We start from the raw sequence: 27,729 nt of genomic DNA on the forward strand, positions 1-27,729 counted from the left end.
CAGGGAACCTAAAAGGAAGACAAAACTATCATTTCTTAAAATGAGTCATCAAACAAAAGTAAAGGAATCTTGTTGAAGCTTAGGAGTAAATTTACACCTTGAAAGGCTTTGCACAGAACCAAGAAGAGGGATGGGTGGCCAAAAGCCTCAAAGAGAGGAGGGGAAAACATTTTAGAAGGAAGCCAGAGGGTCTTGGCTGATCTTACGGAAATGCAGCCTTTGAATGATCCTGTGGCCAAATTAATCCAATTCCAAACCTGACCTCAGACACTCGCTGTACGTGGAAGCTCTACCATTGTCAAACGAGTTGCTTTTAGTGGAAGGGGAGCTCGGGATTCCTTGGTATCCAGACAATACATTGCCTACTTTTTATGCCCTTTACAAATAAATGGGTTGAGATGCTTGTTTGTTCGTGTGTGTAGGCACAGGGCATCAGGGTGGGGGCCAAGCTGGGTCTTTGGCCGGGGGGGGGGGCAGCCGAGGTTCGTCCCGGCTTGCTTCTTGGCTGGCGTGGCCTCCCCAAGCGGCGCCCGTCCGGCTGGAGGCTTCGTGGCTCCGGCTGCTGCCCAGCCCGAAGGGGCGCGGAAGGGGCCGGAGCGGGGCGCCCCGGAGGTGTCCTGGCCCGGCCAAGTCCTTCGGCCCCCGCCTCCTGCTTCCTCCCGGCGAGGCGACCCCCTGCCTGCCTGCCCGCCTGGGGCTTGTGGGCCTCCAAGAACTTGCAAGGCGAGGTGAGTCCGGCTTCGCGCCTGGGAGTCCCCTCAGACGAGAAGCGCGGCTCTCCCGTTTCAGACCCGCTTCGGGGGGAGCTTCGACTTCGCTGGACACGAAATGCGGAGCCCCTCGAGACTCGCCTGACCGGGGTCGGACCCTGCCTTTCGGCCCCAGGCTTCGGGGCTTCGGGCGGGTTTGGGGCGGCGGGGGGTCGGGAGACACAATAGCCGAAGAGGAGGACGGGGCGGGCGGGCGGGCGGGCAGGCTCCTCCTCCGGCCCGCCCCGCCTCGCCCCCAGCCGGGCAGCGGAGCCGAGTCAGGCGCGCTCTCCCCCGCAGCCGCCATCCCCGGCGCGGCCGGTGCAGCTCGGCTCGCAGCAAGACCCCCGCCGCCGCCCATGCCCGGCCCCTCGCCGCCCGCCGCCCGCTAGCCGCTGCGCCCTCCATGGCTCGGCCCGTGGCGCTGCTGCTCTGCTGCTGCTCGGCGGCGGCGCTGCTGGCTGCCTGCTGGGGCTCCTCCGCCGCCAGCCCCGCCGCCGGCGCCCCGCTGCACGACGAGGCGGACAACCAGGAGAACGTCCTCTCGCAGGTACGAGGAGGGAGGCAGCCGCGGGGCGGAACCCCACTGCCCCTCGCCGGGGGCAGCTTGGGCGCACTCCTGCGCGGAGCCCGGGGGCGATCCAGCCGGGGCCGTGCAGACGCCGATGCGCCGCCCCTCGCTCGCCCCGTTGCCGGCTCTGGATGCGGCTGCTGGGTCTGTTTCCCGCTCCTGAAGGAGACCGGAGTGCGTTGGACGGAGCCGGGATCTGGCTGGGGAGGAAGAAGGGGCAGGAACGAGGAGGCGAGCGCCTTCCCTCGGAAGGGATCCCGGGGCAGGGCGAGGGGCGAGCGGGGTGCCGGCTGCAGGCACGGCCCGGGGGCGGGAGGCTTCCCAGTTCCCAGGCGCGGATTTGCTTAGAACTTCAGGAAGCTTATGTTTTCTTTGAAAAACAGGTCTCTTTCAGGCAAGTTCCACCGAATGCCTGAGGTTTGCTTCCAAATCAATGTGTGTTGTGCTGTATTGAGAATTGGATAAAGATAAATTTAAAAATGAAATAAATGTGTGGAGTATTCAGGTGCTGGTTCCAAGGGCATGGAAATCATTATTTAGCACCCTGCAGACCTGCTGCAAGTTAGTTTAGTCTGCAAACCAGTTCAGATTAGAGCCATTATTTTTCCAAAGAAGGATGTATGTGGATTTTTCATTTGGGTGCCTGTCCCTTTGAGAAATAAATATGCTTCATATTTCTGAAGGCTGAACTGTGACTCAGTTAAGCTGAAGTTTTTGGGTCTGCAGCTCAATCAAAAACATCTTTACTTTGAACTCCGTGGAATTTGCTTCTATGGGACTTATTCCAAAGAGAGCGTGCTTAAGATGGTGCAGTGATTCATAGCCTTAACATAAACAGGTTGTGTTAAAGAAACTCTCTTCAAGGGTATCTTTCCACTTCATCTCTTGATGGGATCTCTGCACATGTGTGCGCCATGTTGAGCACTGCAGTGTTACACCCTGTGGGCTGTGAACTTCCTTAATTTTCATCTGTCTTGGAACAGAAGCACATTCTGATGTGGATCTCATCTGCTTCAACTTGCTTCCTAGGCTGCTTCCACACCCACCCACCCAATGTTGTTGTCATCAAAATTCCCCGCCTTGTACTTCCCCGCCTTGTCTTTTTTACATTTGATGCAGTTTTCTTACTGTGGAAAATCTGTAAAGCTCAAAATAGCCTACTATACATCTGAAGTCACAGATGGTATAAAAGTTCGTTAGCACTTATTTCTTCTTTTATTTTATCTTTTTTGGCAAGTGGGTTGTTAACGGGTAGTTGTTAACATTGCCATCATCATTGTTAAGTTGTGGGTGAACATATCAAGACGACACAGAGATTCTTCAAACAGCTCTTGTTTATTCACAGAACAGAACAGAACTGAAGGGTTCAGTCAGCCTGCTTATATAGAGCTCCAGTACAACATAACTGTAGCAATTTTCTAAAACTATCCAATCACTGGACGTCACTTTCGATCCCTTATTTGCATAACTATCTACAGTATTGGGATGTGGGTGGCGCTGTGGGTTAAACCACAGAGCCTAGGACTTGCCGATCAGAAGGTTGGCGGTTTGAATCCCCATGACAGGCTGAGCTCCCATTGCTCGGTCCCTGCTCCTGCCCACCTAGCAGTTCGAAAGAAAGCACGTCAAAGTGCATGTAGATCAATAGGTACCGCTCCGGCGGGAAGGTAAATGGCATTTCCATGCACTGCTCTGGTTTGCCAGAAGCGGCTTAGTCATGCTGGCCACATGACCCAGAAGCTGTATGCCGGCTCCCTTGGCCAATAAAGCGAGATGAGCACCGCAACTCCAGAGTTGGTCACGACTGGACCTAATGGTCAGGGGTCCCCTTTACCTTTATCTACAGTATCCCCCTGCTGGCCCAGGGTGAGAACTTCAGTACATAACAATCATCATCTTTGCTTTTAAATTGTTTTATTGTGCATTTTCATTCAGGTTGTTTTAATGACATTGTGTAGTTTTTAAATACTGTTTTTATTTATATTCAAGGTACAGAAGATAATTTTTGAGAAAATAATTGTTACAACAGTAAAAAAACAAATAACTTGTCCTGATAAAATTACAGACTTGCCATGTGTTAAAGTTTCATTTGATTACTTTAAGAGATCACGCCACATTTTCCCACGAGTGCTGGGTGGATTCCTGCCATAGTCTGAGCGATTTGTATTCAATAAACATTTGCCATATGTTATAAAAGGAATATGGATTGTGTTTGCCCTTTGCCGCTCTCACCTGGCATGTTAGTTTCTCAGCTATGACCATACTCTGTTATCCCAAGAATCAATGTTCAGCCCAACACTGGTTTTTCAACAGCTGGCTATCTCCATATGGGCAGCAGTCCATAGAAAGGTTAAGAGGTCATCTGTAGGATACTCATGAGCAGACAGGATCCTAAGCCCAAGCAGCGCCAGTGCAGGGGATATTTCAGTTGTTTTGTTCTGTATCAAGCTTTTTTCTTTGAAGACAGCATTCCGGAAGGGTTTGATGATGTCGTAACACCACCACCACATGTGGAAATACATCTCCTCCAACTATTGGGATTAACTTCCTTACATATTCAGGATAGCCTCAGCGGTGTATAATGCCACCTATGCAGAAGTTTTAAGGAGGCTTCCCTTATTTTGGAGAAATTGATTCCAGTGGTCTCCCAGACCACAAAGCCATCCCTTTTTCATTTGGTATTTGCACATCTATGTCCATTTTCCATGGCATTTTTGTGAACAATAGATTGCCATATTCTAGTATTATTAGAGCTTTATAAATTGAGGAAGCTGTGCCCTTAGAGAGTGGAGAGAGGTTAATGCTCTACTGCTGTTAGTTTCCTGTTTGCTTGAGTGGAAATGTCTGGGTTATACAGGAATCTTAACAGCTGGTTGAAGTGGTACCATGACCATTTAAGGTTTGGTATGGCAGCTATGAATTGTTCTTTTTGTGGCGGGGGGGTGGGTTACTGTTTGCATAGAAATCTTTTAATTTATAAAGACCCACCTGTTCCAAACCATTCCAATCTAAACATTGCCCTGGATGAAAGCGAAGAGGGATAAGGGGAGATATTGGGGGAGCTAGTTTTTTAAACTTTGCTTTCCACACATTTACTGTGGTTCAGAGGAAAGCGTTCACAATAGCATGTGTTTTAGTGAGTGCAGAGGGTAGAAAAGGGTATGTTCTATATATACAGGACTTGAAATTTCTATATCTACCTGTGGTTTACCTTTCTGCCCATGGATCAGTGACATCAAATACTTTAATTAGAAGGCATTGTAATGAGTTTGGAGATGTGGGATTCTGAGACCACCATTTTTGACACTTCCATATATATTTCTGGAGCCTAGTCATGCTCTCCCCCTTTTGTGAATAAATTTGTTTATTGAGCACTGCCAATTTTTAAATTGTTTGGGTGTAATCATAATTGGCAGCACTTGAAAGAGAAACAAAAATTTCGGCAGGACAGCCATCTTTACCGCAGTGATGCAGCCTGACCCTGATAAACGTGGGTCTTCAAGACATTGTCACAACTGTAGGAATACTGGTGTGAAGTTTGCTTTCTTTAGAGCTGATAGACCTTTCTGATTTTGAATGATGGTCAGGCGAAGGAATGCCTATATACATTATTTCTTACTTGGATTCATTGAATCATAGAATTGGATGGGACCCCGAGGGTCATCTAGTCCAACCCCCTGCAATGCAAGAATTTCAGCGACAGCATCCATGACAGATGGCCAGCCAACCTCTCCTTAAAAGTCTCCAAGGAAGGAGAGTCCACCACCTCTCGTGGGAGTCTGTTCCACTGCCAAACATCTCTTACTGTTAGAAAGTTTTTTCCGAATGTTTAGTTGGAATCTCCATTGGTTCGAGACCTACCCTCCAGAGCAGGAGAAAACAAGCTTGTTCCCTCTTTCATGTGACAGCCCTTAGGATGTTTCCAGATGGCTATCATATTTCCTCTCACTCTCCTCTTTTCCAAGCTAAACATACCCAGCTCCTTCAACTGTTCCTTGTAAGGCTTAATTTCCAGACCCTTGATCATCACCCTCCTCTGCACAAGCTCCAGCTTGTCAACATCCTTCTTAAATTGTGGTGCCCAGAATTGGAAACAGTATTGCAGGTGTGGTTTGACCAAGGCAGAATAGAGTGGTACTATTACTTCCCTTGATCTGGACACTAGACCTCTGTTGGTGCCACCTAGAATAGTATTTGCCTTTTTTGCTGTTGCATCACACTGTTGACTCGTGTTAATCTTATGGTCCACCAAGACCCCTAGATCCTTTTCACATGTACTGCTAGTAAACCAGGTGTTCCCCATCCTATATTTGTGCATCTGGTTCTTCCTGCCTAAGTGCAGAACCTGACATTTGTCCCTGTTGAAATACATTTTGTTCGCTTGCACCCAGTTCTCCAATCTGTTAAGGTCATTTTCATTTCTGATTCTGTCTTCTGCAGCATTAGCTCCCCCTCCCAGTTTGGTGTCATTTACAAATTTGATGATCATCCCCCCAATTCCTTCATCCAAGTCATTTATAAAGACGTTGAACCAAGGGGCCCAGGACAGAACCTTTTCACTTTTTTCCAGGATGATGAGGAACCGTTAATGAGTACTCTTTGGGTTCAATCAGTCAACCAGCTACAAATCCACCTAACAGTTACCTTTTTCAACCCACATTTTACCAGCTTCGTCGTGAGAATATCATAGGGGTAACTTTTTGCTTTTGCTATGGTGGATAACATTGAGCAGCCGGCAAATTGGGTCACAGATGTGTCTCTGGGGTATGAATACAGCTTGGTCCATGGTGACGTAGGAAGAAATAAATGCGTTGAGCCTTGCAGTAAAGATTGCTGTAAAGATTTTAGCTAAAAGGCTTGTGTGGAAATGGATGTTGCCCCTCCCCCAAGCGCAGGCATCCATGATAACTAGGAACCAAGTATGGAGCTAGTGCAGTTCCTGCGAATGTTTTAAGGTGTGCATGCACAGGAAAGGAAATATCTGCCCCCGTGCCCCCAGTGGGGAAAAGTAGTAGAGGGCAGGAAGGGAGGAACTGAGGGGGGAGGCACCAGAAAAGAGAGCACAGAAACATTCCACCAAGGACTGTGCACTGGCGTGGATGGGAAGTAGTGGAATACCTAATAAAATGGAAGACACAGAAAAACTGGGTCAGAATGAACCATTAGCATCTGGAAGGACCCCTAGCAAGATAGGGAGGTTTAGGATTGTTGCCATACAGCCCTTTCCCAGTAGGACTTTCTCCTGAGCAGATATTTCCAGGATTGTGCTGCAAGAGTAGTTGTATGTTTATTCCTGTGGCTATGTGAGCCTGTGGCAACAGCGGCACTTTCAGTCAGCTTTGTGTTGGTTTTCACCTGTGGCTAAAGTCAGCCAAAAGTGACAGCTGCTGCCATAGGTTCCAACAGTTGTAAAAATGAACCATAAATTGGTATGAACAGGAGCTCTTTATGGCTCGACTGACTGTGCTTTTGGCTCTTTATTAGAAACAGAAACAATTATTTTTACTTAGATTAAAGTCTGCTTCTAAATTAATTTACTCTGTGGTTGAATGAACTCAGGTCATGGGTGTTACTATAGTTTCCTTTTTACAAAAAAAGATTGCTTTATTTGCATCAGAGATGTGCCAAATGCAAGCCCAGCCAAATTTAATACAAAATGAATACATTGCCAGAATAGTATAGCTGGATAACAAAGCAAGCAAATTGGGCCTATTTGATTGGATCAGCTTCCATTGTTAAAGGAGCAAAGAAGCTTACATTCTATGTCAAGCACAATGAAAAAAAGGAAGAAACTGACCAACTATAAAGAGGCTAAATTTAGTTATGGGTTGTTTTAAAAAAGGAGTGTTTTGAAATGATGGTGGCCTAATTACTAATTTTGAAATCATGTTGATAGATGGGGAATCTTAGCCTGCTTTATGTTACAGCACAGCATAGCTTTCACATGCAGGAGTCCTCTTCCTGCCCTGCTGCTAGTGAGATAAGGGCAAAATCAGAAAGGTACTGATTTCACGTATATTGGATATGTATTTTTGATTTAATTGATTATTTAGAAGAGCATTAGGTTATTTCTAATAAGATTTGGTTTGAATTGGAGAAGAGGAGGTTAAGGGGTGATATGGTAGCCATGTTCAAATATATAAAAGGATGTCACATAGAGGAGGGAGAAAGGTTGTTTTCTGCTGCTCCAGAGAAGCGGACACGGAGCAATGGATCCAAACTACAAGAAAGAAGATTCCACCTAAACATTAGGAAGAACTTCCTGACAGTAAGAGCTGTTCGACAGTGGAATTTGCTGCCCAGGAGTGTGGTGGAGTCTCCTACTTTGGAGGTCTTTAAGCAGAGGCTTGACAACCATATGTCAGGAGTGCTCTGATGGTGTTTCCTGCTTGGCAGGGGGTTGGACTCGATGGCCCTTGTGGTCTCTTCCAACTCTATGATTCTATGATTCTATGAATTATTATTAGTGAATATCAATATACGTATCAAGGCTTTGAGATTAGACCACTCAAGAAGCTTGGAAAACTACCTTGGGAGTGTGCTACCTGCAAGCCCCAGTAAAAGGGCCCCATTGGGGGCAAACAGCAGCCTCTTGATTACTTGGACCGCCAGGGCGAAACAGGCACAAAATGCTGGCACCCTGTCTACAACCTTATTAATATCCATCTACAGCTTCACTACGGGACGCGGGTGGCGCTGTGGGTTAAACCACAGAGCCTAGGACTTGTTGATCAGAAGGTCGGCGGTTCGAATCCCCGCGACGGGGTGAGCTCCTGATGCTCGGTCCCAGCTCCTGCCAACCTAGCAGTTCGAAAGCACTTCAAAGTGCAAGTAAATAAATAGGTACTGCTCTGGTGGGAAGGTAAACGGCGTTTCCGTGTTCTGCTCTGGTTCGCCAGAAGCGGCTTAGTCATGCTGGCCACATGACCTGGAAATTGTACACCGGCTCCCTCAGCCAATAAAGAGAGATGAGCATCGCAACCCCAGAGTCGGTCACGACTGGACCTAATGGTCAGGGGTCCCTTTACCTTTACAGCTTCACTAGCATCTGTCGGTATTGTGAACAACATCAAACTTACCTTTTGTTGGTATCTTCATGAACTTACCTAAAAAGATAAAGAAAACAAAAGACTGAGTTAAGCACTTGAAAAATCCATTGAAATAATAATAATAATAATAATAATAATAATAATAATAATAATAATAATAATAATTAATTTATTATTTGTACCCCGCCCATCTGGCTGGGTTTCCCCAGCCACTCTGGGCAGCTTCCATAGAAACAAAAAAAAACCACTAAAATATCATACATTAAAAACTCCCCTGAACAGGGCTGCCTTAAGATGTCTTCTGAATGTCAGGTAGTTGTTTATCGTTTTGACATCTGATGGGAGGGCGTTCCACAGGGCGGGCGCCACTACCGAAAAGGCCCTCTGCCTGGTTCCCTGTAGCTTTGCTTCTCGCAATGAGGGAACCGCCACAAGGCCCTTGGTGCTGGACCTCAGCGTCCGGGCAGAACGATGGGGGTGGAGATGCTCCTTCAGGTATACTGGGCCAAGGCCGTTTATAATCAGACATTATAAGTTCATCTTAGGTTGGGTAGTTCATAAGTCTCTGTAGCTTTGCATAAGGTTTTGTATTTTTCTCAGAAGATCGATAAAGAACGTATAATCATTTTGGTAATTATTGTGTGTATATTAGTCGCCAACGTGTTGCATGAGTCGTACTATTTCTATCAGCAGCACAGATTGCATTTTTCTTGCTCAGTGAAAGTGGCACAACCTTTTTTATCCATCACTGCTGACTAGCAATCTGGCTGGTGCTCGGCTTCAGATGTCATGCCGAATCATTGTTAAGGAAGCCTGAGTACGGCTGAGCGCAGGGGTGGCCGCCATGTGATCTCCAAATGTACTGGACTGCAGCTCCCATCAGCCTCGCCCAGCACACCCAGGGGTCAGGGGTGACAGGAGCTGTAGTCCAGCAACATCAGGGGAGGGAACCACACTGACTATCCCCCTCCCCGGTTTAGTGTCATGTCTGGCCTGACAAACCATAGTTACAGCCGCTACTTCCTTCGGAGGGCGCTCCACTGCGGGGCCGAGGAGATGGAGAATAAAAGCAGACAAGCAGGTCTGACCCGTGGTTGGCCTCTGCTATGTGTGGAAGCCCAAATCATTCTTTAGCATGATGTCTGAACTGAGCATGTACCATCTGAATGCAAAGCAGCCAGGGTGTCTCATCACTGAATCTCTCCAAACATTGTTTTTGTGTGAATATGGCAAACACACACCTCATGCCTCATCAGGGAAGCTTTACCATCTTTGTCAAATCAGATATACCCAATTTTGATGATGGATTGGCTTTAAGGGTGTATTTATTGTTTTGTCACCCCCTTTTGCCTTACTTGTTCTTTTTAAGAAATGTACCTTCAGGGGCAGACTTGGGTTTGCTGCTGAGTAGTGTGTGGAGTAGCCCTCAGATGTGGCTCTCCAGACCGTTCTTCTGAAGGAAGTTCTCCACCCCTGGGAAGTCTCAGCACATACTTGCACTGCAAGAAAAAACATGTGCTCTGGCTATTTTTATTCTTCAGTTTTGTGTCTGATCCCTAAAGGAAATTCTCTGGGTTGCATCTGCAGTTGTTGGACATTTGCTTTGGCTGATGCACCTGGTCTGCTCCAGAACTCAGGGGAGAGGTGCTGCTCTTCAGAAGCCAATACACACCTGCTGGACAATCGTCCTGCAAGAGAAGGTGCTCTTGCTGAGGGATTGACTCTGACTTTATTTCAAGCAGACCAGGAGGGTTTCCTTTCTTTGGCTGCATTCCTTCTGGAGCTTATCCAGTTCTCACTGGGACCATTCTCCTGCACAAGCCAACCTGAAATAAATGAGAGGTGCAAAGAGAACAGTTCTTGCATAACTCCTTCTCACTTCAGTAACGCTCAAGGAAGAGAATGTCTTGAGGGACTGTGCCTGTTAAATTTAAATGAGCTCATCCTGGAATGCATGGCTTGAGAACTGCAGCCTTTTAATTTCCCAAAACCCAAGAGAGTGAGAGAGCGCAAAGTTCATCGGGGGAAGTTGACTAGTTTGGGGTTTGGGGGGTTTTGGGTGGTGGAAGAAAATTACTTTCCCAGATAATCAAGGAGCAGAAAATGGCGAGAGTCAGCAATATTTTAAACCAGCGACCTATTTCTTCAAGGTTTCAGAATGCCTGAGCCTCTCCCAAACACCCCACAAGAACAAGCATAAAGCAAGGAGGGTGGAGGGAGAGGAGGGGAGGGAAATTCTACTTTCAGAACAAACTGACCAGCTTGTTCTTTTTCCTCCTTTCCCTTTATTAGTTGTTAGGGGACTATGACAAGGTGAAGGCCGTGTCGGAAGGCAGAGACTGCCAGTGCAAGTGTGTGGTGAGGCCCTTGGGCAGAGGCGCTTGCCAGAGGATTAACGAAGGAGCTGCCAAACCAGAGGATTTTTACACGGTGGAAACGATCACTTCTGGACCGGAATGCAAATGTTCGTGTGTAGCCCCACCATCCGCCTTGAACCCCTGCGAGGGAGACTTCAGGCTGAAGAAACTGCAAGAAGCAGACAGCAAGGACTTCAAGGTATTTCTTTCTCTCTCTCTCTCTCTCTCTCTCTCTCTCTCACACACACACACACACACACACTCTGCAACTGTGATTTCTCATTCCAAAGCAATAGGCAGCCTATTGATACTGTTTTTGAGGAGATAAATCTGTAGACTCCTGACTTGAAAACGAACATGATACCTACAAGTGTACCAGGCCTGAGAGGCAGGGGAGCAGACAGACAACCATAAAGTGCTAGTGTGTAAAACAGCAGCTCCTCAAAGCATTCGGCATGTTCTTAACAAACAGGGCTGAGAAGCCAATGGTGGTCTGGATATTGTTGGACTCCACTTCCCATCAGCACATGGCCAGGGGTCAGGGATGATGGGAGCTGCAGGCCAACAACATCGGAAGGAGCAGAGGTTTCCCAGCCCTGCCTGAAAGCAGCTCCTTCCTCTGAAGACTTCTGGCCAGCAACTTGCCTCTTTGCTCCTAGATTCAGGTAGTTGGCTGTGTTGGTCTGACGCAGTCGAAATAAATAAAAAAATGGTCCAGTAGCACCTTAGAGACCAACTAAGTATGTCCTGAGTATAAGTTTTCGTGTGCATGCACACTTGGTACCTGAAGAAGCTTAACCTGAGTCACCAGTGTGATGCAGCAGCAAAAAACCTGAATGCTATACTAGCCTGCATCCACAGAAGTCTAGTGTCCAGATCAAGGGAAGTAATAGTACCACTCTCTCTTCTGCCTTGGTCAGACCACACTTGGAATACTAAGGAGGTCAGGTCATGGTTGAAGAACAGTTTTCTTCCATAGATAGCTAGTTATGATTCCTCTCATTGAATTCCTTAGGAGCTAATATATATATTTAATGTTGCACTGCTCTATTGCACCTTTCAGGAACTGTGTCCAGTTTTGGGCACCTCAGTTTATGAAGGATATTGACAAGCTGGAATGTGTGCAGGGGAGGGAGAACAAGATTATCAAGGGTCTGGAAACCAAGCTGTGATGAGGAACAATTGAGGGAGCCGGGGGTGTTTAGCCTGGAAAAGGAGGCTGAGAGGAAATATGATAGCCACCTATCAATATCTCAAGGGCTGTCACATGGAAGATGGAGCAAGCTTGTTTTCTCCTGCTCTGGATGGTAGGACTCGAATCAGTGACTTCAAGTTACAAGAAAGGAGATTCCAACTAAACATTCAGAAAAATATTTCTGACAGTAAGAGCTGTTTGGCAGTGGAACAGACGCCCACAAGAGGTGGTGGTCTCTCCTTCCTTGGACGTTTTTAAGCAGAGGTTGGATGGCCATCTGTCAGGGATGCTGTCGCTGAAATTCCTGCCTTGCAGGGGGTTGGACTAGATGACCCTTGGGGTCCCTTCCAACTTTATGATTCTATGATCTACATACTTGTAATTGGGTAACAGTTACGGGTAACATAAATGTGACAGATTTCAAAGTGTGGAACACTTTGAATACTCAGAAAGCCCTTTATAAATTATGAGTAGTGCCAATGAATAACTGTCTTGCTTAGTTTTTTGTGAATGTCCATTTTTCTTTATGAACATTTCTGCTTTGCCAGCTGGGAAAAGTTTCAGCAAAAGACAACTAATGATATTCATGCTTTCCCTGTAGCAACGCATAGGGAATGCTACTCCTTTTACACTTATTCTTTGCGGGAAGTGATCCTGCTGAGGGACGTTGTGTACGTGGCAGTATGTGGTAGCTGTGGCAGATCTGTGATGAGCTGCAGGGGGTGAAGGAAGAGAAGAATGTTCCTGACAAATCAGACTCATTCTCAGTATGCACTGCCCTTCCCAGCTGGAAATAAAACCTAATTTTGCAAAAACCCAGAACACAATTCTGGCTTTAGTTTTGCCAGTTTGTGGCATTCCAAAGCTCTTGCTTTCAAATTAGTCTCCGTTTTGTGTGTGCACATCCCAACAGTTATAATTCTGAGAGTGCTGCATGCTAAAGATGGGTCTGGTCTTGCAGTCCTCTTTGCAATGGGAGCCAACCAGATGTCTTTGGGAAACTTGCAAGGGCAGCATGATGGCTGCGACAAGCCCATGGGGATTGTTTGTGTGTGTGTGTGTGTGTGTGTGTGTGTGTGTGTTACCGTACACATCTGGTGCTTGGAGACATAGAGGCAGCCTCTGGCCACAAGGGTTCCACTTTGCTTCCTGCTTTCATTCCCGCAGTCTGCCTTCCATTCCCTTGGGGCCAGCATGCGCTGTCCTCCGAGTGGCTTCCCACACTCATTTGGGGTTGTCCTTGTGTGGAAAAAGGCACATACCAGGAAGCCGCCAACTTCATGCGCTTGTTCTGGTAATTGTTGTCTTTCCTTATTTTCTGCTTTACAAGGCTTTTTTTGGCAGTCCAAAATGTAACTGGAGACGGTTGTTTTAGGTTTGTTCTCACAACCCTGAAAGACATGAAACTTGAGCCTCCAGCTATCTCCTGCCTGGGCAAGTTCAAATGAACTGTAATCCGCTTGACTGTCTGACCAGCAACACCTCCTTTGTTCTCCAAGCAGCAAGGTGGCATGTAGCTGGCCTTGCACATGAATGGATGCCCTCAGCCTAATGAGGAATATTGCAAAGGCTTGAAAGCTGCCACAATTTGGACCAGGCTTTGCTTGGCGGCATCCCAATTCAGGCAGCTGGTGGGAAGTCTTTGTGACATGAAATACTCAAGGATGAGCTTGCCTTTACCCTCTGTATCTTGGTGGCACATAAAAGTTGGCTTGCTAGAGCAGACCCAAGCCCATCAGACCCAGCATTCGGTTTGCAGCAGTGGGCACCCAGACGCCTCTGGAAGTTCAGAATCGGGACGCAGAGCAGGGATGGCCTTCCCCTCTTCTTGGCCCTCAGCACCTGGTTTTCATGGTTTATGGCGCTGCCTTTAAGCACAAAGGCCCGATTCAGCTTTCATTCCAAATAGCCATGAATTCTCTCCATGACTGTGTTCAGTCCTTCTTTGAAAAAGGGCAAGCAATCTTCTGGAAGGGAATTCAGAAGTTAACTAACAAATTCTAGCTGGCTGAGTGTCAGATCATGTGTTTCGGGAGCAGAGGGTCCCAAGTTCAGTCCTTGAAATATCCAGTTAAAGCTATCTCTGGCCACAGTTTTGGAAAATAACTTTCCCTGAGTTTTTGGAACTGTTACTACCAGCCTGAGTAGAGCATTCTGGGACAGATGGACCAGTGGCTTGACTCCATAAGGCAGCTTCTCATGTTCAGATTCATGTTAACCTATTGGCAGCTGTGAGACGGGTGGTTGTATTGTGCCTGAGAGCATCATCCTTAAGCCTGCCTCCATCGCTCATGGCCCCCTTCTGTGAAGTTTCTAGGGAATTGCTGCCAGATTCCTTGTCATCCAGGAACAGTGTCATGTTCCATACGGCTAATTCGTAAAGTTCCCTGAAGAGGGTTATGCAAACATGCTTGGCTCTAGAACTCAAGCTGGGAATGCTCAGAACTAGGGCATCCAGAACCTTCTTATGCCAAGCATAATTTGAAGCAATTCATCATCTCACATTTGTTTAACAACTTCTTCCTTTTGGATTGGGCTTAGATTAAAAGATACCATTTACCGTAGTTTCATTTTTTTGAAAAACAACAACTGCTATTACAAGGTCAGTTCCAATTTAATATTTTCCATCAGAACAGTGAATTTCTTATAGTTGCACACATGTGGAAGAGGAATAAAAGTACCGATGGTTGCAATCTGGATACCGATAGAGAGAAAGTGAGAAATTTCAAAGAACACTTAACTGTAGCGTTAATTTTGGGGTGAAACTACCCATGGCCTTGTCTGGAATAAAATACTATTACATTGCAGAAGGTAGGAACAGACTATGAGGACAGGAGAAAACAGAAGCCAGGCAGCTGTAAATGGAGTAAATTCTGCTGAACAAAATTTGGTATCAAAGTGTGTAAAGGTTTCCATCAAGAGCGCACACTTTCTGCTTTACTGATTTAGCATAATTATAGATCACACAGTTAGTAAAGTAGTAGAAAAGTAGTAGAGAAAATTAATGAGAAGGAAATAATTGGACCTAGAAACAAACAAGTATAAAACTAAGATATTGGGGAAGAATGAAAAACAAAATACTCTGGTGTAATGAATGTTATTAAACGAGGGCAGATTGAGCAATTATAAGAATTTAAATTCCTGGGAAGCATTATTTCAACACAGGCCTCTGGACAGTTTGAAAAAGCTATGAATTGATTTGATAAACACAATCAAATAACTTCAGCCACATAAAAGGGTAGATCAGAAACGTAAAGTAGCAAGGGTATATATCTTTTAGTTTTAAAAATTACAGAATTATTTATGTAATTACAATTTGTATTTCTTTCAGCAAGATATAAGTGGAGACTATTGTTCTGCTGTTGTTGATGCCAAATGCCCTTGAAGAGTGACTCTTAGGTGCGCGTTTCAAAGACCACAAATGAACATTCTTTCTCAGTGACTTCCTTTTGATTTGCTAAGCATTTGATACAGCCAGTCATGTTACAGAGAAACCCAAGTTCTGGGTTTGCTCATGTTTTGAGGGTGAAGCTAAAGTAGTGAACTTGCTGTCTTTCCCGCTCTCAGAATAAGCTACCAGGCTCCTAAAAGGGCTACTGACCTTGGCTGTTTTCCATTTAATTTAGAATGTAAGCTTCTTATGACCTGAACCTTGTCTTTTTTGCTTATGAAGCTCTGAAAAATGCCAAGTACACTGGTGACACTATAGGCATGATGATTGTGAAAAAACCTTTTTGCATATATTCTCGGGATACCACTATGTATGGCCATTAATATTTCCATTTCAGAACCAATAAACTTTGGTCCTTTCCCAACCGAGACCCTATAGCGCAACACACACACACCTGCCAAATAATGCTGTTGAGGACTATGAAATAAATGTGATATTCTTTCTCTTGTGTCTTTCAGTGTACAAAACAGTCTTCATAACAGGCCTATAGGGGAGGTTTGGCTGAGAGATAGTTAACTTGCCTATTGAGCTTCACGGCTGAGCTGTTCAAAGGGTTCATCCAAAGAGCACACAAATTGTGTTACTTTCAGGCAAGCAAATATGAGGAGAGACAGTGACATAACTGTTCCATAATTATGTGTTTTCAGCTGGCAGCTGTCATCGATCTACTAGAAGGCGCTTTCTATGGCCTAGACTTGCTCAAGCTGCACTCGGTCACAACGAAGCTGGTTGGCCGAGTGGAGAAACTGGAAGAGGTAAGATGGCTGCCCTAGACAACATTATGACAACCCCAAGAAGCTGCTAAGTTGCAGATCAATATTCTGCTGTGGGCAGCTTGATCCACAATACTGAGTCCCACAGCAATTTTCGGAACAGTCTGTTGTGAAATGAGATTTTGTAGGCACCCAGCATTTCCATCCCTTTCCTCTAGCCCTCTTGCTTGACATGCAGAAATAATACAAGCCCATCACTTCATGCCACTATAAATTTTGCCTGTCTAACTTGTCTGTGGAATGCTTTAGAGCAGGGCTGTCTTTAGCATATGCAGCACTGGGGTGCAAAAAACTGCCCAGTGCCCCCAATTTTTGGGCGACGGGAGGCCAAAGTTGTTGAGCTTTTTTAGGGGGCAGCTCAGAGTTGTTGAGCTTTTGGGGGGCCTGCAACTCTCTCCCATGCTGCTGCGGGTGGAGGGAGGAGAGCAATCCCTTGTGAGGGAAGCTACACCCCTTGTGGGAGCCGTGTGCGTGTGCTGAGTGGGTCTCTTGACGGCCTGCCAATCCCAGGTGCGCAGGAGGGCGGAGCTGGCTGGCCGCCTCAGCTCTTGCAGCAGAAAAGCTCTGGCAGGCTCTGCTCCGCTCGGCAGTGGCTGTCGGCTGGCCTGGCTCTTCAGTCCCCGGACTCCAAATCTTGGCCCCGGACTCTCGGCCTGGCGCCCCTGAGAGCTGGGCACCTGGGTGCCCTGCACCCCTAGCACCGATGGTTATGCCGGCCCTGCTTTAGAGGCAAAGGAGCTTGAGCCGGGAGAAATGGTGGCAGTCGTACTTATCTACAACCAGTCGCATAAATATATGCCCTCTGTCTGCAGAGAAGGTGCCATTATTCCACTTTAACTCTTTAAAGGATCTTGGGGACTGCAGTTTGTTAAGAGTGCTGAGAGTTGTTAGGCGGCCCCTGTTCCCCGCACGGGCAGCTCTGGTTCGGGCTCTGGCTGTGGCGCGGGCAGCCTAGGCTTGGCAGCAGCGGAGCAGCTATCAGGCAATTGCCCTAGGAAAGCTCAACAACCTTTTGAGGCTCAGGCCTCAGTTATCCTTGGTTTGATAACGTGGGTGCTAACAACATGCAGGAGAGCTTCTGTTTTCATCTGGGAAATGCTAGGTTGTGTGTGGCGGCACCAACTTGCACCAACTGCATCATGGGGACAGTTCATGTGTAAACACACCAGTGAAGCAAATAATCCTTGAAATCTTTTCCATGCGCCCTCTTGGAAACAAGGGGTAGCCGCTGTTGATGTGGGCCTGGCTGGGGGCGGGTGGCAGAAGAGGGAGGAGGCCCATCATTTCAGCTGTCTCTCTGGGAGTTCGGTTACCTCTTACTGACCTAGAAAGACTCCCTTGTTCCTGTAATAGCTGTCAGTTCCTGCCTCCCCCACCTGCTCCACAGCTGCTTCTCATGGGAGTCCTCTGTGGGGCATAGCCTGGCCTGGGAGCCGTGGAGCCTACAAAGTATATTTTGCTATTGATCTACAGCAGTTATTGTTCAAGCACAAGGTACTAACTATTTTTGTTGGTTTCTGTCCTGCTCCATCCCAAAGATTCTGAGAAGCTTTCACACATATTCAGTGCCCGTTCAGGGCAATTGGCCAAGGAAGGCAGAGCTGGAATGGGCGGGGGGGGGGGAGCTCCTGGCAGCAGCCATTGGTCCTCTAACACTTTTTAATCCCACAAACTGTAGGCTAATGTGTAGAACTCTCCTCTCTGTGCTAATGACGCTCTTTCTTTCCCTGTGCTCATTCTAGGAATTGTCTAGCAATCTCACCAAGGAATACAAAGAGAAGAGACCAAATGCAGACAAAATTTGGCAGGAGATGGATCTTAAAGGCAAGACAAATTCTTCTGACAGCATCTCTAACAACCTTGCTGACATCCAGAGTTCACTGCAGAGGGATGCTGCTGCTGCCTACACTCTCACTGAGGTGATTTCAGATTTCTGCAAGCTCCTCCTTGAGGGCCAGGAACTTTGCATTTCCATTCCCCCCCCTCCCCAAAATCAGTGAAACCAGGATTCTGTTAGATTCTGCCTGGTACCAGATTTAAGTTTCAAGCAGGGACAACAATCACTTTTCGTGACTCAAGTAGTCTTTAAAATATTGACTAAAAGACTGCCTGCTCCCACAAAAGGGTAGCAGTTCATTTACTCTGTGTTTCTTGTTTGGTGGTTTTGATAGGTTAGGGTGGGGCAGCTGTGACCCTCCAGATGTTGTTGGATTGACAACACTCATAATCTCCAACCAGCATGGCCAGTGGTCAGGGATGATGGGAGTTGTGCTCCAACAACACCCCTGATCTCAAATGGTGAAGGTTATTGGTTAAATACTGGCGCTTTCAACTGTGTCCAAAAATACACAGGAACATTTATATTGCTACATGCGGGCGCTATCTCTTTCACATTTCAGTATTTTGAAAACCTTATCCAAATGAATGTAGCCATATTTTCCTATCTGATGGAGATGTTTGATAAACTTGTATCTTTTGCATTAATGGATAGATATGTTTCATTTTGAAGTCTGTTGACAGGATTGATTGACTGAGGTGGGAAACTTAGCGTAACTGAGGAGATGCTCTTCCCCATAACTCATGCCAGCTGTGATCATCATTGCAGTAGAGTTCAAGTATCAAGTAGAGTTTCTGAGAAGTATTCCAAAGCAGTCCCATATACAGCACATTGCAGTTCTTGTCCCTGGGTGTTCCTAGGGCATGAATGACCACTGTCCAGGCTACCTTTGCCCAGGAGGTGATCATGGTCAGCACATCAGTCTAAGCTGGTGGAAAGTGCTTTGTGACACTGATGTCATTTGAGCATCCAGAATTATGTCCCAAACTAACAACATCTCTGGACTTCAAACCTGTTCCTTTAACAGAGGATGCAGATCTTGGTCAGATGGATAATTACTGACAAACACTCCCTCTTTGTCCTCTGGCCACACTTTAATATGTTGTTTTGTTTCTCAAAAGGAAAAATATGAAGAGGTTTTCCTGCATGATGAAATGGCTTCTCAGCAAATCAGTTCTGCAGAGTCTTTGCGCTATGCGCCCCCAGCTCCAAAGGCAAAGTCAACTTTGCCAAGAAAACTCCATGTGAGGAGCCGGACTCCAGCCCAGCCCACCATCATCCGAGGAGTCACTTACTATAAGGCCAAGGATCCTGAGACAGAGAAAGACCTCGATGAACGTGAGTTGTCATTTCAGGACTGGGAAGGTTGTAGAAGGGCACTTTCAGAATTCTGGATCTCAGGGAAATACTGGCAGGCAGCTTGCGACACTTACTTTAATTCTGTTTACAATGCTTTGAATAATACATTGGGGGGGGGAATAGCAGGTGAAATTTTAGTCTCTTGATAGGATGGTCTTTTTAAAAGGACCAATGGGGAAATGGGAGCAGAGGAATAGGGATGGGAGCCTGAAACAATGGGAAATTCAAAATGGTTGGAAAACTTGAATCTTGGAAACAGAAGCCGTTACTCCAAACTGAAGGTATGTAGAAAGGCCTCAGCCGTGGCCTTTTAAGGTCAGGAAGGAGAATTTCACGATGACTCCCTCCCCACGTGGCACATGGGATTTCCTTTCTATTGCTGTGGCACAGAGAACGTTATATGTGGTGTGTACGTGTTTTCAGGACAGCTTTTATTTTTATGATTGAGTGAAATTTGATCAGAAACAGGATATAGGGTTTAGGAATCAGCGAGGCGTTTTATCTCCTGTGGCTCATTACTCATTGAGCAGGTAAGGGGGTGCTTGTTGGCTCTCCCTTTCAGGATGTGAATCCGCTTGCAGTCGAAGGCACCTGGGGCTCTTTTGCTCTGCAAGTCGCTTTCTGTAGGGCACCTGTCCTCTGCCACAAGTAGATGTTCCTGTCTCCAAGCAGGAGAGATGGATGAACTAGATGGCCTCTGAAATTCCTCCCAAAGCCAATTTATATTGTAATTATTTCGATAATATTTCAAAAAACAGCAACAGGGATGTAGGCTCCTACGTGCCCATCAGTAGCTGGGTGGGAGGTTGTGCAGGTAAGAAAGTTCTATGTATGTCCTGCTTCACCAGCTAGCGCTTCGTGGGCCCAGGAAACAAAGGTGGAATTCTGCCAATCAGCTGTTCAGGAGGGGGAACAGGGCAGCTGCGTTCTGGTTTGGTTGCTCTTCCTTTCCTTCCCACATCAAACTGCTGATCAGGAGGATTCCATTTTCTTTTACAGTGTGCAGTCCATTGGACTAGGGTCAGAATCAGCAGAATCAATTTGGACATTTAATATTAACATGGAACCTGATTCTCAGCTTTTAAGCTCCTAAGAACTGAGTTGCACATTGCATTCTTTTGAGGTTAACATTTAAGATGTTTTAAAGATGAGGCAATTGTAAGAGAATGTTTTGGCTTGTACACCCGGTGGGCCTGCTGAGAGAAACAAGGGAATTGCCTCCTGTTGTTCATCTAAGGGTACCCAGTTAGGCTAGAGTTCACCGTGTGTTCCTGGTACTGAGCCAGTTCCCCCCAGCATGGTAAACCGTAGTTAGAAGTTAATCACGACTGTGCCTTTCTGAGCTGTTTGTCTCCTCCCTACTAGTGCACAGAGGAACACGTGGACCTGTTTTATACTGAGTCAGCCCAGTAGTTCATTTAGTTTAGTGCTGTCCACTCTGCACTGACTGGCAGAGGCTCTCCAGGGCTTCAGAGATGAAATCTTTTCCAGCCGTACCTGGAGGTGAACCTGGGGCCTTCTGCGTGCGAAGCAGTTGCTCTGCTATTGAGCTGCAACCATTCCCAAACAAACCAGGACCCCTGACTTACTGGTATGTCCAAATCAATGATTGTGGTTTGTTTCTCTCTCTACAAACCACAGTCTGTAAGTCAGGAACAAACTATCCTGGCTGTGGGTGGTGGGTTTTTTGGTCACAAAGATGTAGATGTAGCATTAAGCCAGTGGCTGTAGTGTGTAGTATTGCAGGGAGGAGGCAAACAGGCCAGAAAGGTGCAATCATTTTAAACCATTTCCATCCACACCGTGTTCAGGAGGGAAGGGTGAGCCCCACTTCTTGTTCTGTGTCTCCAGCAGACGATGAGCATTTCAGTGGTGAGAGCCCAATTGATATGCTGATTGAAGACCAGCTATTGCAACACAGCTACCTGCCAAATATTCCCATGAGGAAGCAGCTGTCGGTGGAAAAGCCTCTTATTCACCAAAGCATCAGGCTCACCAAGCAGCATGCTGCAAGCATCACATCTGCTGGAAAAGAAGCTTCTGCAACCAGTGCTGCAACAACCAAGCTACCCCTGTCCTCTGCCATCATGCCTCCCTCTGTTGAGCCAACACCAGTGTCTACCTCATCGGATCTCCCTACAGCTAGCAGCCATTTTGCAATGACTTTGGAGCCCACAGCAGCCACTGGAGTCTCCTCAGTGACTGGCTTGGTGGATGAAGGCGCCACATGGGCAACAAAAACAGCAGCTCAAACTGCCACACAGGCTTCCACGGTTGTGGCAACCCGGAATGCTTTTGACACAAAGCCCCCCATGGCCAAAGCAGCCACAACAAATTTCCACACAGAGGCAACAGCCCAGCCGACTCCAGCTGCCACAACCAAAGCAGTGCCCCCTGCAGCCCCCGCCAGGCCCAGCCTCACCGTCACACCCACACAGAGCCTGGACGAGGAAGATATCCGAAACAGCATTGGTAAGCTTGTGTCCCCATTGATATTGCTTTAATCCAGATTTGTGACCAGGGTGTTGGTGGAGCTCTGTTTCTCACCCGCGATGCATTTGACAGACTGTAATATTGTTCCCTCCAAAACAAAACTTGGCTGGTCAAGTTTGGAAGAGAAATGGAGCCACCTCAACATTAGGTAAGCTCCACATATTTAAGGGATTCCCTAAGAATGCAGAAGCATTTTCTTTTGTAAATTTAGAAGACAAACAAAAATGGTCTAAAAAGGACCTGTGAGTTTTCAGGACCTACCAAATGTTGACAACAGTTAAGCTATGGAATACTGAAGGTGACAGTTGAAGAGAACTGGAGTGGGGTTGCTCTGATTAAGCCTCTGATGGTGCCCTTTAGGTGGAGATTAGGTTTGGGGAGATGTTTTCAAGGAAAGAAGTATCTCTTTCCACAGATACTGATGCACCAGAAAGATGTGTATGGAAACTGTCTACCTAGCCTGGAGTAACATTGAATAAAACAATTGGGCTCTAAGTGGAAATAAAAGAACTAGTATTAGGCGAGGCAATATAGCCCTGTAGCTCAGTGGCTGAGCATATCCCTAGAATCTCCCATTGGATCAGGTTGTGAATGCTGGGAAAGATGATGCCCTTCTGCCAGCCAAGGTAGACGACAAGGCTAGTCTGACCAGATGTAAGGCAGCTTCTTAAGTTTCTTAAGAGTTTTGCAATGGTCGTCTAAACTGCCTGTGCCTGATGCTTATTAGAACTACAGACTTCAGGCACAGAAAAGCAGAAAAGCACAACACTCACACCCACTGCTCAGCCACATGGAATCAGGTGCCAGAGAAGCAGCTCCCTCATGCCTGTGACAGCAGAAAGGCTACGCTTATAAAGACACAGAGATGGGTGGCAGGAGATTGTTGGTCAAACAAACTGATGTAGGGCAATGGCAGGCCAGGTTTCTTTTTGTTTTCCAAAAGGAGCTTGTGCAACTGAAGTGAAATATAGCAAATTTTGTTAGGAAAGCAAGCAAATCACTTAAATCTGAAGCTAAAGTGGCATTGCTCTTCTGCAGATTAATGGATTCCCCCTTCTCTCTCTTTCTCTTTCTCTGTGTGCACACGTGCATATGTGAGTGAGAGAGAGAGCGCACCAAACACTACGTTATATGAGGAAAACGAAATTCTGTGAATTGACCAGAAGCAGAATAGGGAACAGAAATTGCAAAATTATAGAATGCACGCAAGTATTTCCTGTTGATTCCTTTGTCATTGATCTGCAGGGGACTCCTAGAATTTGACTCACTCTGAGGAGAATTATCTGGTGTCTTGCCTTGCTGTTTTAAAGGCCCTGGACAATGTTAAGTTCTTGAGTTTTGTGGGCTGCATTGGTTACTGGCAAGCTATGAGCCTGCCCAGAATTGTTTTTTGTATATGGCACATCCTCTGTGCCAACCCTGCCATGTTTATTAATATTATTGATTTATTCATCCATGTATTCCACAACATTTATATACTGCTTGAGTAACCCTGTCTTGAAGTAACCAGGGCATGGGCTGCTGTGGCCAGGCCCTCCCAGCCCAGGAACGATCAGAGCTGTCCTATCAGGTGCAGTTGGTAAAAGGCACGCCTAGCCACAGAGGCTACCTAGGCCTCCAGTGACAAGCCTGGATCCAGAAGAAACCCCAGGTTGTGAACCTGCTCGTGTAACCCCCTTCACAGTAGGCAATTGACCAATTTCTCTTCCATAGGAACTACTCATCCACAATTCCTCCATCTTGCCAGGATTCAGGCTCAGCCAGAATTCAGATGTTATAGAGAAATAGAGCTGAGTGTCAGTGTCCTGAGAGCACCTGGCCCCCAAACTCCTCCTTGCCTGCTCTCTGCAGCTTCAAAGAAATACAGGCAGCTCCCCATTTGCATGGGGGTTGCGTTCCACATCATCACACACATCAGTGGGGCACACATAAGCCCACCCCTGTTCCGGGGCCAGAAAAGGCGCATGTGTCAGCCGCCACACATGCCTTGAATGCGCACTAAATGGAAGTTGCCTGTATAAAATAGCAGATAAGCTGCTGCCCTGCAGTACCCCATAGCATGCCCACCAGGGAGCAGAGAAGCTCCTTCCCGGTGCTACTCTCTAGATTTTGTCCCATAACAACTGTAACACAGTGCCCCCAATAACTGATCAATAAGGTATTAATAACTGGATAATAAGGTATGTAATAAGTAGATGAATAGCTTGCTTTGTTGCTGCTAGCTCTGTCTTTCAGCTGTTAATCACTTTAATTCATTGGCCAATTCCCATACTTGTGTGTGCCATGTTAAAGGGAAAGGCGATTGCTCGGGGGGGGGGGGCAAGCGGGGAGCAAGCTATGCTCACCCTCACCTGCCTGCCCACTTGTAAGGTTGAGGCAAAGGTTGCTGAGATAATTGACATATTTGAAACACTATGAACGCTTCAGATGTGCTACATACGCAGTGCCAGGTGTTGTTGTGATTGTCGTTATTTGCTGCTCTGATTTATTAACAGGCCAGTGCAAGGACACCTTGTCTACTGTCTCTGGGCCCATGACCCAGAACACGTATGGGCGGAATGAAGGGGCTTGGATGAAGGACCCCCTTGCCAAGGACGAGCGAATCTATGTCACCAACTACTACTATGGCAACACCCTGGTCGAGTTTCGGAACCTGGACAGCTTCAAGCAAGGTCTGCCTTGTGCTGTGTGATAAGAGAGCCTGAGAGAGAAAGAGAGTGGCTGAGTGTTAGTGGTGGATCTTGGATGGATTCAGAGCAGAGCCAAGGCACAGTGTTGAATCGCCCCAGAGTAGGGCCATTGAGGAGTCTGGTGGGATGGAGATGGGTAGCGTTGATTCAGCAGTTTGAGGCTAGTGTGGGCATAGAAGCATGAAGTCTTCGAAGCTAGTGAACTGCAGATCAGAAAATCAAGGGGACCCAAAATATTCTATCCAGCACAGGTTGTTCCCACTTATGCTCAGAAGAAACGCTCCTTCATCCGTTAATACCACTGGACACTACAGCTGAAACAAATACTTGAAATCTTCCAAACTTGAAATTTTGAACATGGACCTTTACCTCAGATTTTGAATGTATTGGCATAACCTGATTTTTATTTTATTTTTGCAGGGTCAAATATGAAATCTCATAAGTTGTCCACTGTCAAATATTAAATGCCATTACATAACATCTGTAAGATATTCTTAATACCGGCTAAAACACTACTACTTGTCAAATAATGAAATCAAATAACTTAGATCAGCCGCGTAATCTCAGGCCGTGGGGGGGGGGATGTGGGGTGCACCCCCAAGGGGTGCAGTGCATGGAGGGAGCCTCCTGCAGCTGGCCTTGCAAGGCGCACCCAGAGCACACGCACCGCAGCCCCTCCGTCCCCTGGGACAGAGCTGGTGCAGCCAGACGCCTCTCTTCGCCCCGGGTCAAGCCTGACCAAGGGACGGTGCTGTGGCTGGGCTTGCACACATTGCTGCCCACTCCCCCCCTCCACCCCTCGGTCAGGCTTGACCTGGGTATGGCGTTGCAGCTGGTGAGGTTGGGCGTGAGGAAGCTGCCTGTCCCTGCAGCTCGTTCGTGCGCTGGAGCCAGGCTCCACGGAAGGAGCCTGTTGTGGGGTGCCTGGTTGCACCCCCTTCAAAAAATTGTGCCTGGGGCCATGGCCCATTCATGCTACGGCACTGACTGAGGTACCTCAATATGTCAAATATTAGAATATTCAGAGAAAAACTACTGAATATTCAACGTTAATATTCACAGAGGAGGATCTTGGGAAATAAATTAGTTTCAGGCCTAGTTAGAGTAGAGGGAGGTGCCAGTGGCCGGTCGCCAGCTTTGCCTGACTTGAGGGGATGTGGTTGAGGAGGTGTTGCCTGGGGGAGTCCCAAGAGCCACATTGAGAAGCAGTTGAACTCCCACTGCAGGCCTGAGGCTCCCCACCACTGTCTTACACTGACCGGCCGGTACCGCACTACATGGACCAATAGCCTGATTGGCTAAAGCAGTTTCCTGGACTCCTGTTTGAGCCTCCATAGGAAACAGGTGAACCAATGAAATTAAAATCAAGGGTGGTAAGAGCTGTTAGGCAGTGGGATGATCTCCCTTGGGAGGTGGTGGACTCTCCTTCCTTGGAGGTTTTTAAGCAGAGGTTGGATGGCCATCTGTCAGGGATGCTTTAGTTGAGATTCCTTCATTTCAGGGGGTTAAACTAGATGACTCTTTCCCTTCCAACCCTACAGTTCTCCGTTTCTGTGATCTCTGCCCCTTAGGTCGATGGAGTAACTCATACAAGCTGCCATACAGTTGGATGGGGACAGGCCATGCGGTCTTTAATGGCTCTCTTTACTATAACCGGGCCTTTACTCGCAACCTCATCAAGTACGACTTGAAGCAGCGTTATGTGGCTGCCTGGGCCATGTTGGAAGATGTGGCCTATGACGAGGAGACACCTTGGCGGTGGCGTGGCCACTCTGATGTGGATTTTGCAGTGGATGAGAATGGCCTGTGGATCATTTACCCAGCCATTAATTACGAAGGCTTTAGCCAGGAGGTGATTGTCCTCAGCAAACTTAACGCCAATGATCTGAGCACTCGCAAGGAGACCACCTGGCGGACAGGCCTGCGCAAAAACTTCTATGGCAACTCCTTTGTCATCTGCGGTGTCCTCTACGCCATTGACAGCTACAACAAGAAGAATGCTAACATCTCTTATGCATTTGACACGCACACCAACACCCAGATCATCCCCCGCCTGCTCTTTGAGAACGAGTACTCTTACACCACTCAGATAGACTACAATCCCAAAGACCGGCTCCTCTATGCTTGGGACAATGGCCACCAGGTCACGTACAAAGTCATCTTCGCTTACTGAGGACACAGTGAGATCATGTTTAAAGGCCACTAGCACCTTTTTTTTAATAAATATTTTTTTATTGTACAAATCAGAGTAAATAAGGTTTTTTGAAAAAAAAACTTTTTTCTTTTTTTAAAAAAAGAGTGGATTGTAGATCAGTCCACATCCTAAGCCAACCCTTTTATTTTGGACATAATCCTGCTTTTGTTTTTATACTGAATGTGCTGCCTCCTATGAAACAATGGAAAATATTGTTCAAGTGCAGACTCTCAAATAATGAATAATAAGGCAAAGGGATGCTTTTCTAACAGAAGACTCACACTTTGGATAAGAACATAGCCCCAGCCCCTATTTTTTATAATAAAACATCAATGTTAAAAACTCAGTAAAACCAGAGTCCTGCTCAAATTTCCTTCTGTCATTGTATTTGTCTAGTCACATTGTATACTCTGGGCCATAGACCCTGTAACTCTTGTCGCTCCTGCCCCAGTTGTTGTCTTTTGAACCCTGGGCTGGGAAAGATGTTGCTAGATTCTAACTCCCCTCATCCCTGGCCACATGCCATCTGTGGTGGAGCTGATGGGAGTTGGAAGTTCAACAAGATATGGATGGCCACAGGTTCTTCCCCTGCTTTACCCACAGGAGTCTGTATGGGACCATTCAGGCTGAATTCCTAAACATACTTGCTAGGAAATGAGCCCCATTGAACATAGCAGAACTCCCCCCTGAGCTAACCTGTACAAGAGCAGACTTGCAAGAAAACAATTTGACTCCTGTGCTGGAGAAAACTTGGAAGGAGACGAGTGCAGGCCATCCCTTCGTTGTTTGCTCCTTGTACTGGGTAGAACTCCTTCCAAACAGGCTTTATTCAGCTGCTAGATCTGTTAGACAACTATCCCCTTATCCCATGGTAGCTTATAGAGCGGGACTTTGTCAAAAGCTTTTTGAAACTCCAGATGTATACTGCCTACTGGATCCCTTCTTTGTATGTATGTATGTGTGTGTTGACATTTTAAGAACTAATAAATAAAATAAATTGCTGAAGCAAGA

General features: G+C 46.7%; 1 protein-coding gene across 3 annotated transcripts; it reads left to right on the forward strand.

The window, feature by feature from the left end:
• Positions 1 to 1,140: 1,140 nt before the first annotated feature.
• OLFML2B (olfactomedin like 2B) lies at positions 1,141 to 27,729 on the forward strand. Of its 3 annotated transcripts, none has more exons than XM_082229065.1 (8): positions 1,141 to 1,299; positions 10,662 to 10,925; positions 16,020 to 16,127; positions 17,888 to 18,064; positions 19,104 to 19,320; positions 21,193 to 21,813; positions 24,330 to 24,506; positions 26,096 to 27,729. In XM_082229065.1, exons 1-8 carry the CDS (start codon positions 1,156 to 1,158, stop codon positions 26,695 to 26,697), a joined length of 2,310 nt encoding a protein of 769 aa, XP_082085191.1. In that variant the 5' UTR covers positions 1,141 to 1,155; the 3' UTR covers positions 26,698 to 27,729. The 3 variants fall into 3 exon arrangements, with proteins under 3 accessions (XP_082085191.1, XP_082085192.1, XP_082085193.1); XM_082229066.1 differs by having other exon boundaries at positions 21,196 to 21,813; XM_082229067.1 differs by lacking the exon at positions 1,141 to 1,299 and adding an exon at positions 9,832 to 10,069.

This window comes from Podarcis vaucheri (assembly GCF_965113315.1).
Source record: "Podarcis vaucheri genome assembly, chromosome: 6".
NCBI lineage: Eukaryota > Metazoa > Chordata > Lepidosauria > Squamata > Lacertidae > Podarcis > Podarcis vaucheri.

Coding starts and splice junctions, on each gene's coding strand:
- OLFML2B (XM_082229065.1), top strand. CDS start 1,156: ATGGCTCGGCCCGTGGCGCTGCTGCTCTGCTGCTGCTCGGCGGCGGCG. Junction 18,065..19,103: donor CTGCCTACACTCTCACTGAG/GTGATTTCAGAT, acceptor GTTTCTCAAAAG/GAAAAATATGAAGAGGTTTT. Junction 24,507..26,095: donor CCTGGACAGCTTCAAGCAAG/GTCTGCCTTGTG, acceptor TCTGCCCCTTAG/GTCGATGGAGTAACTCATAC.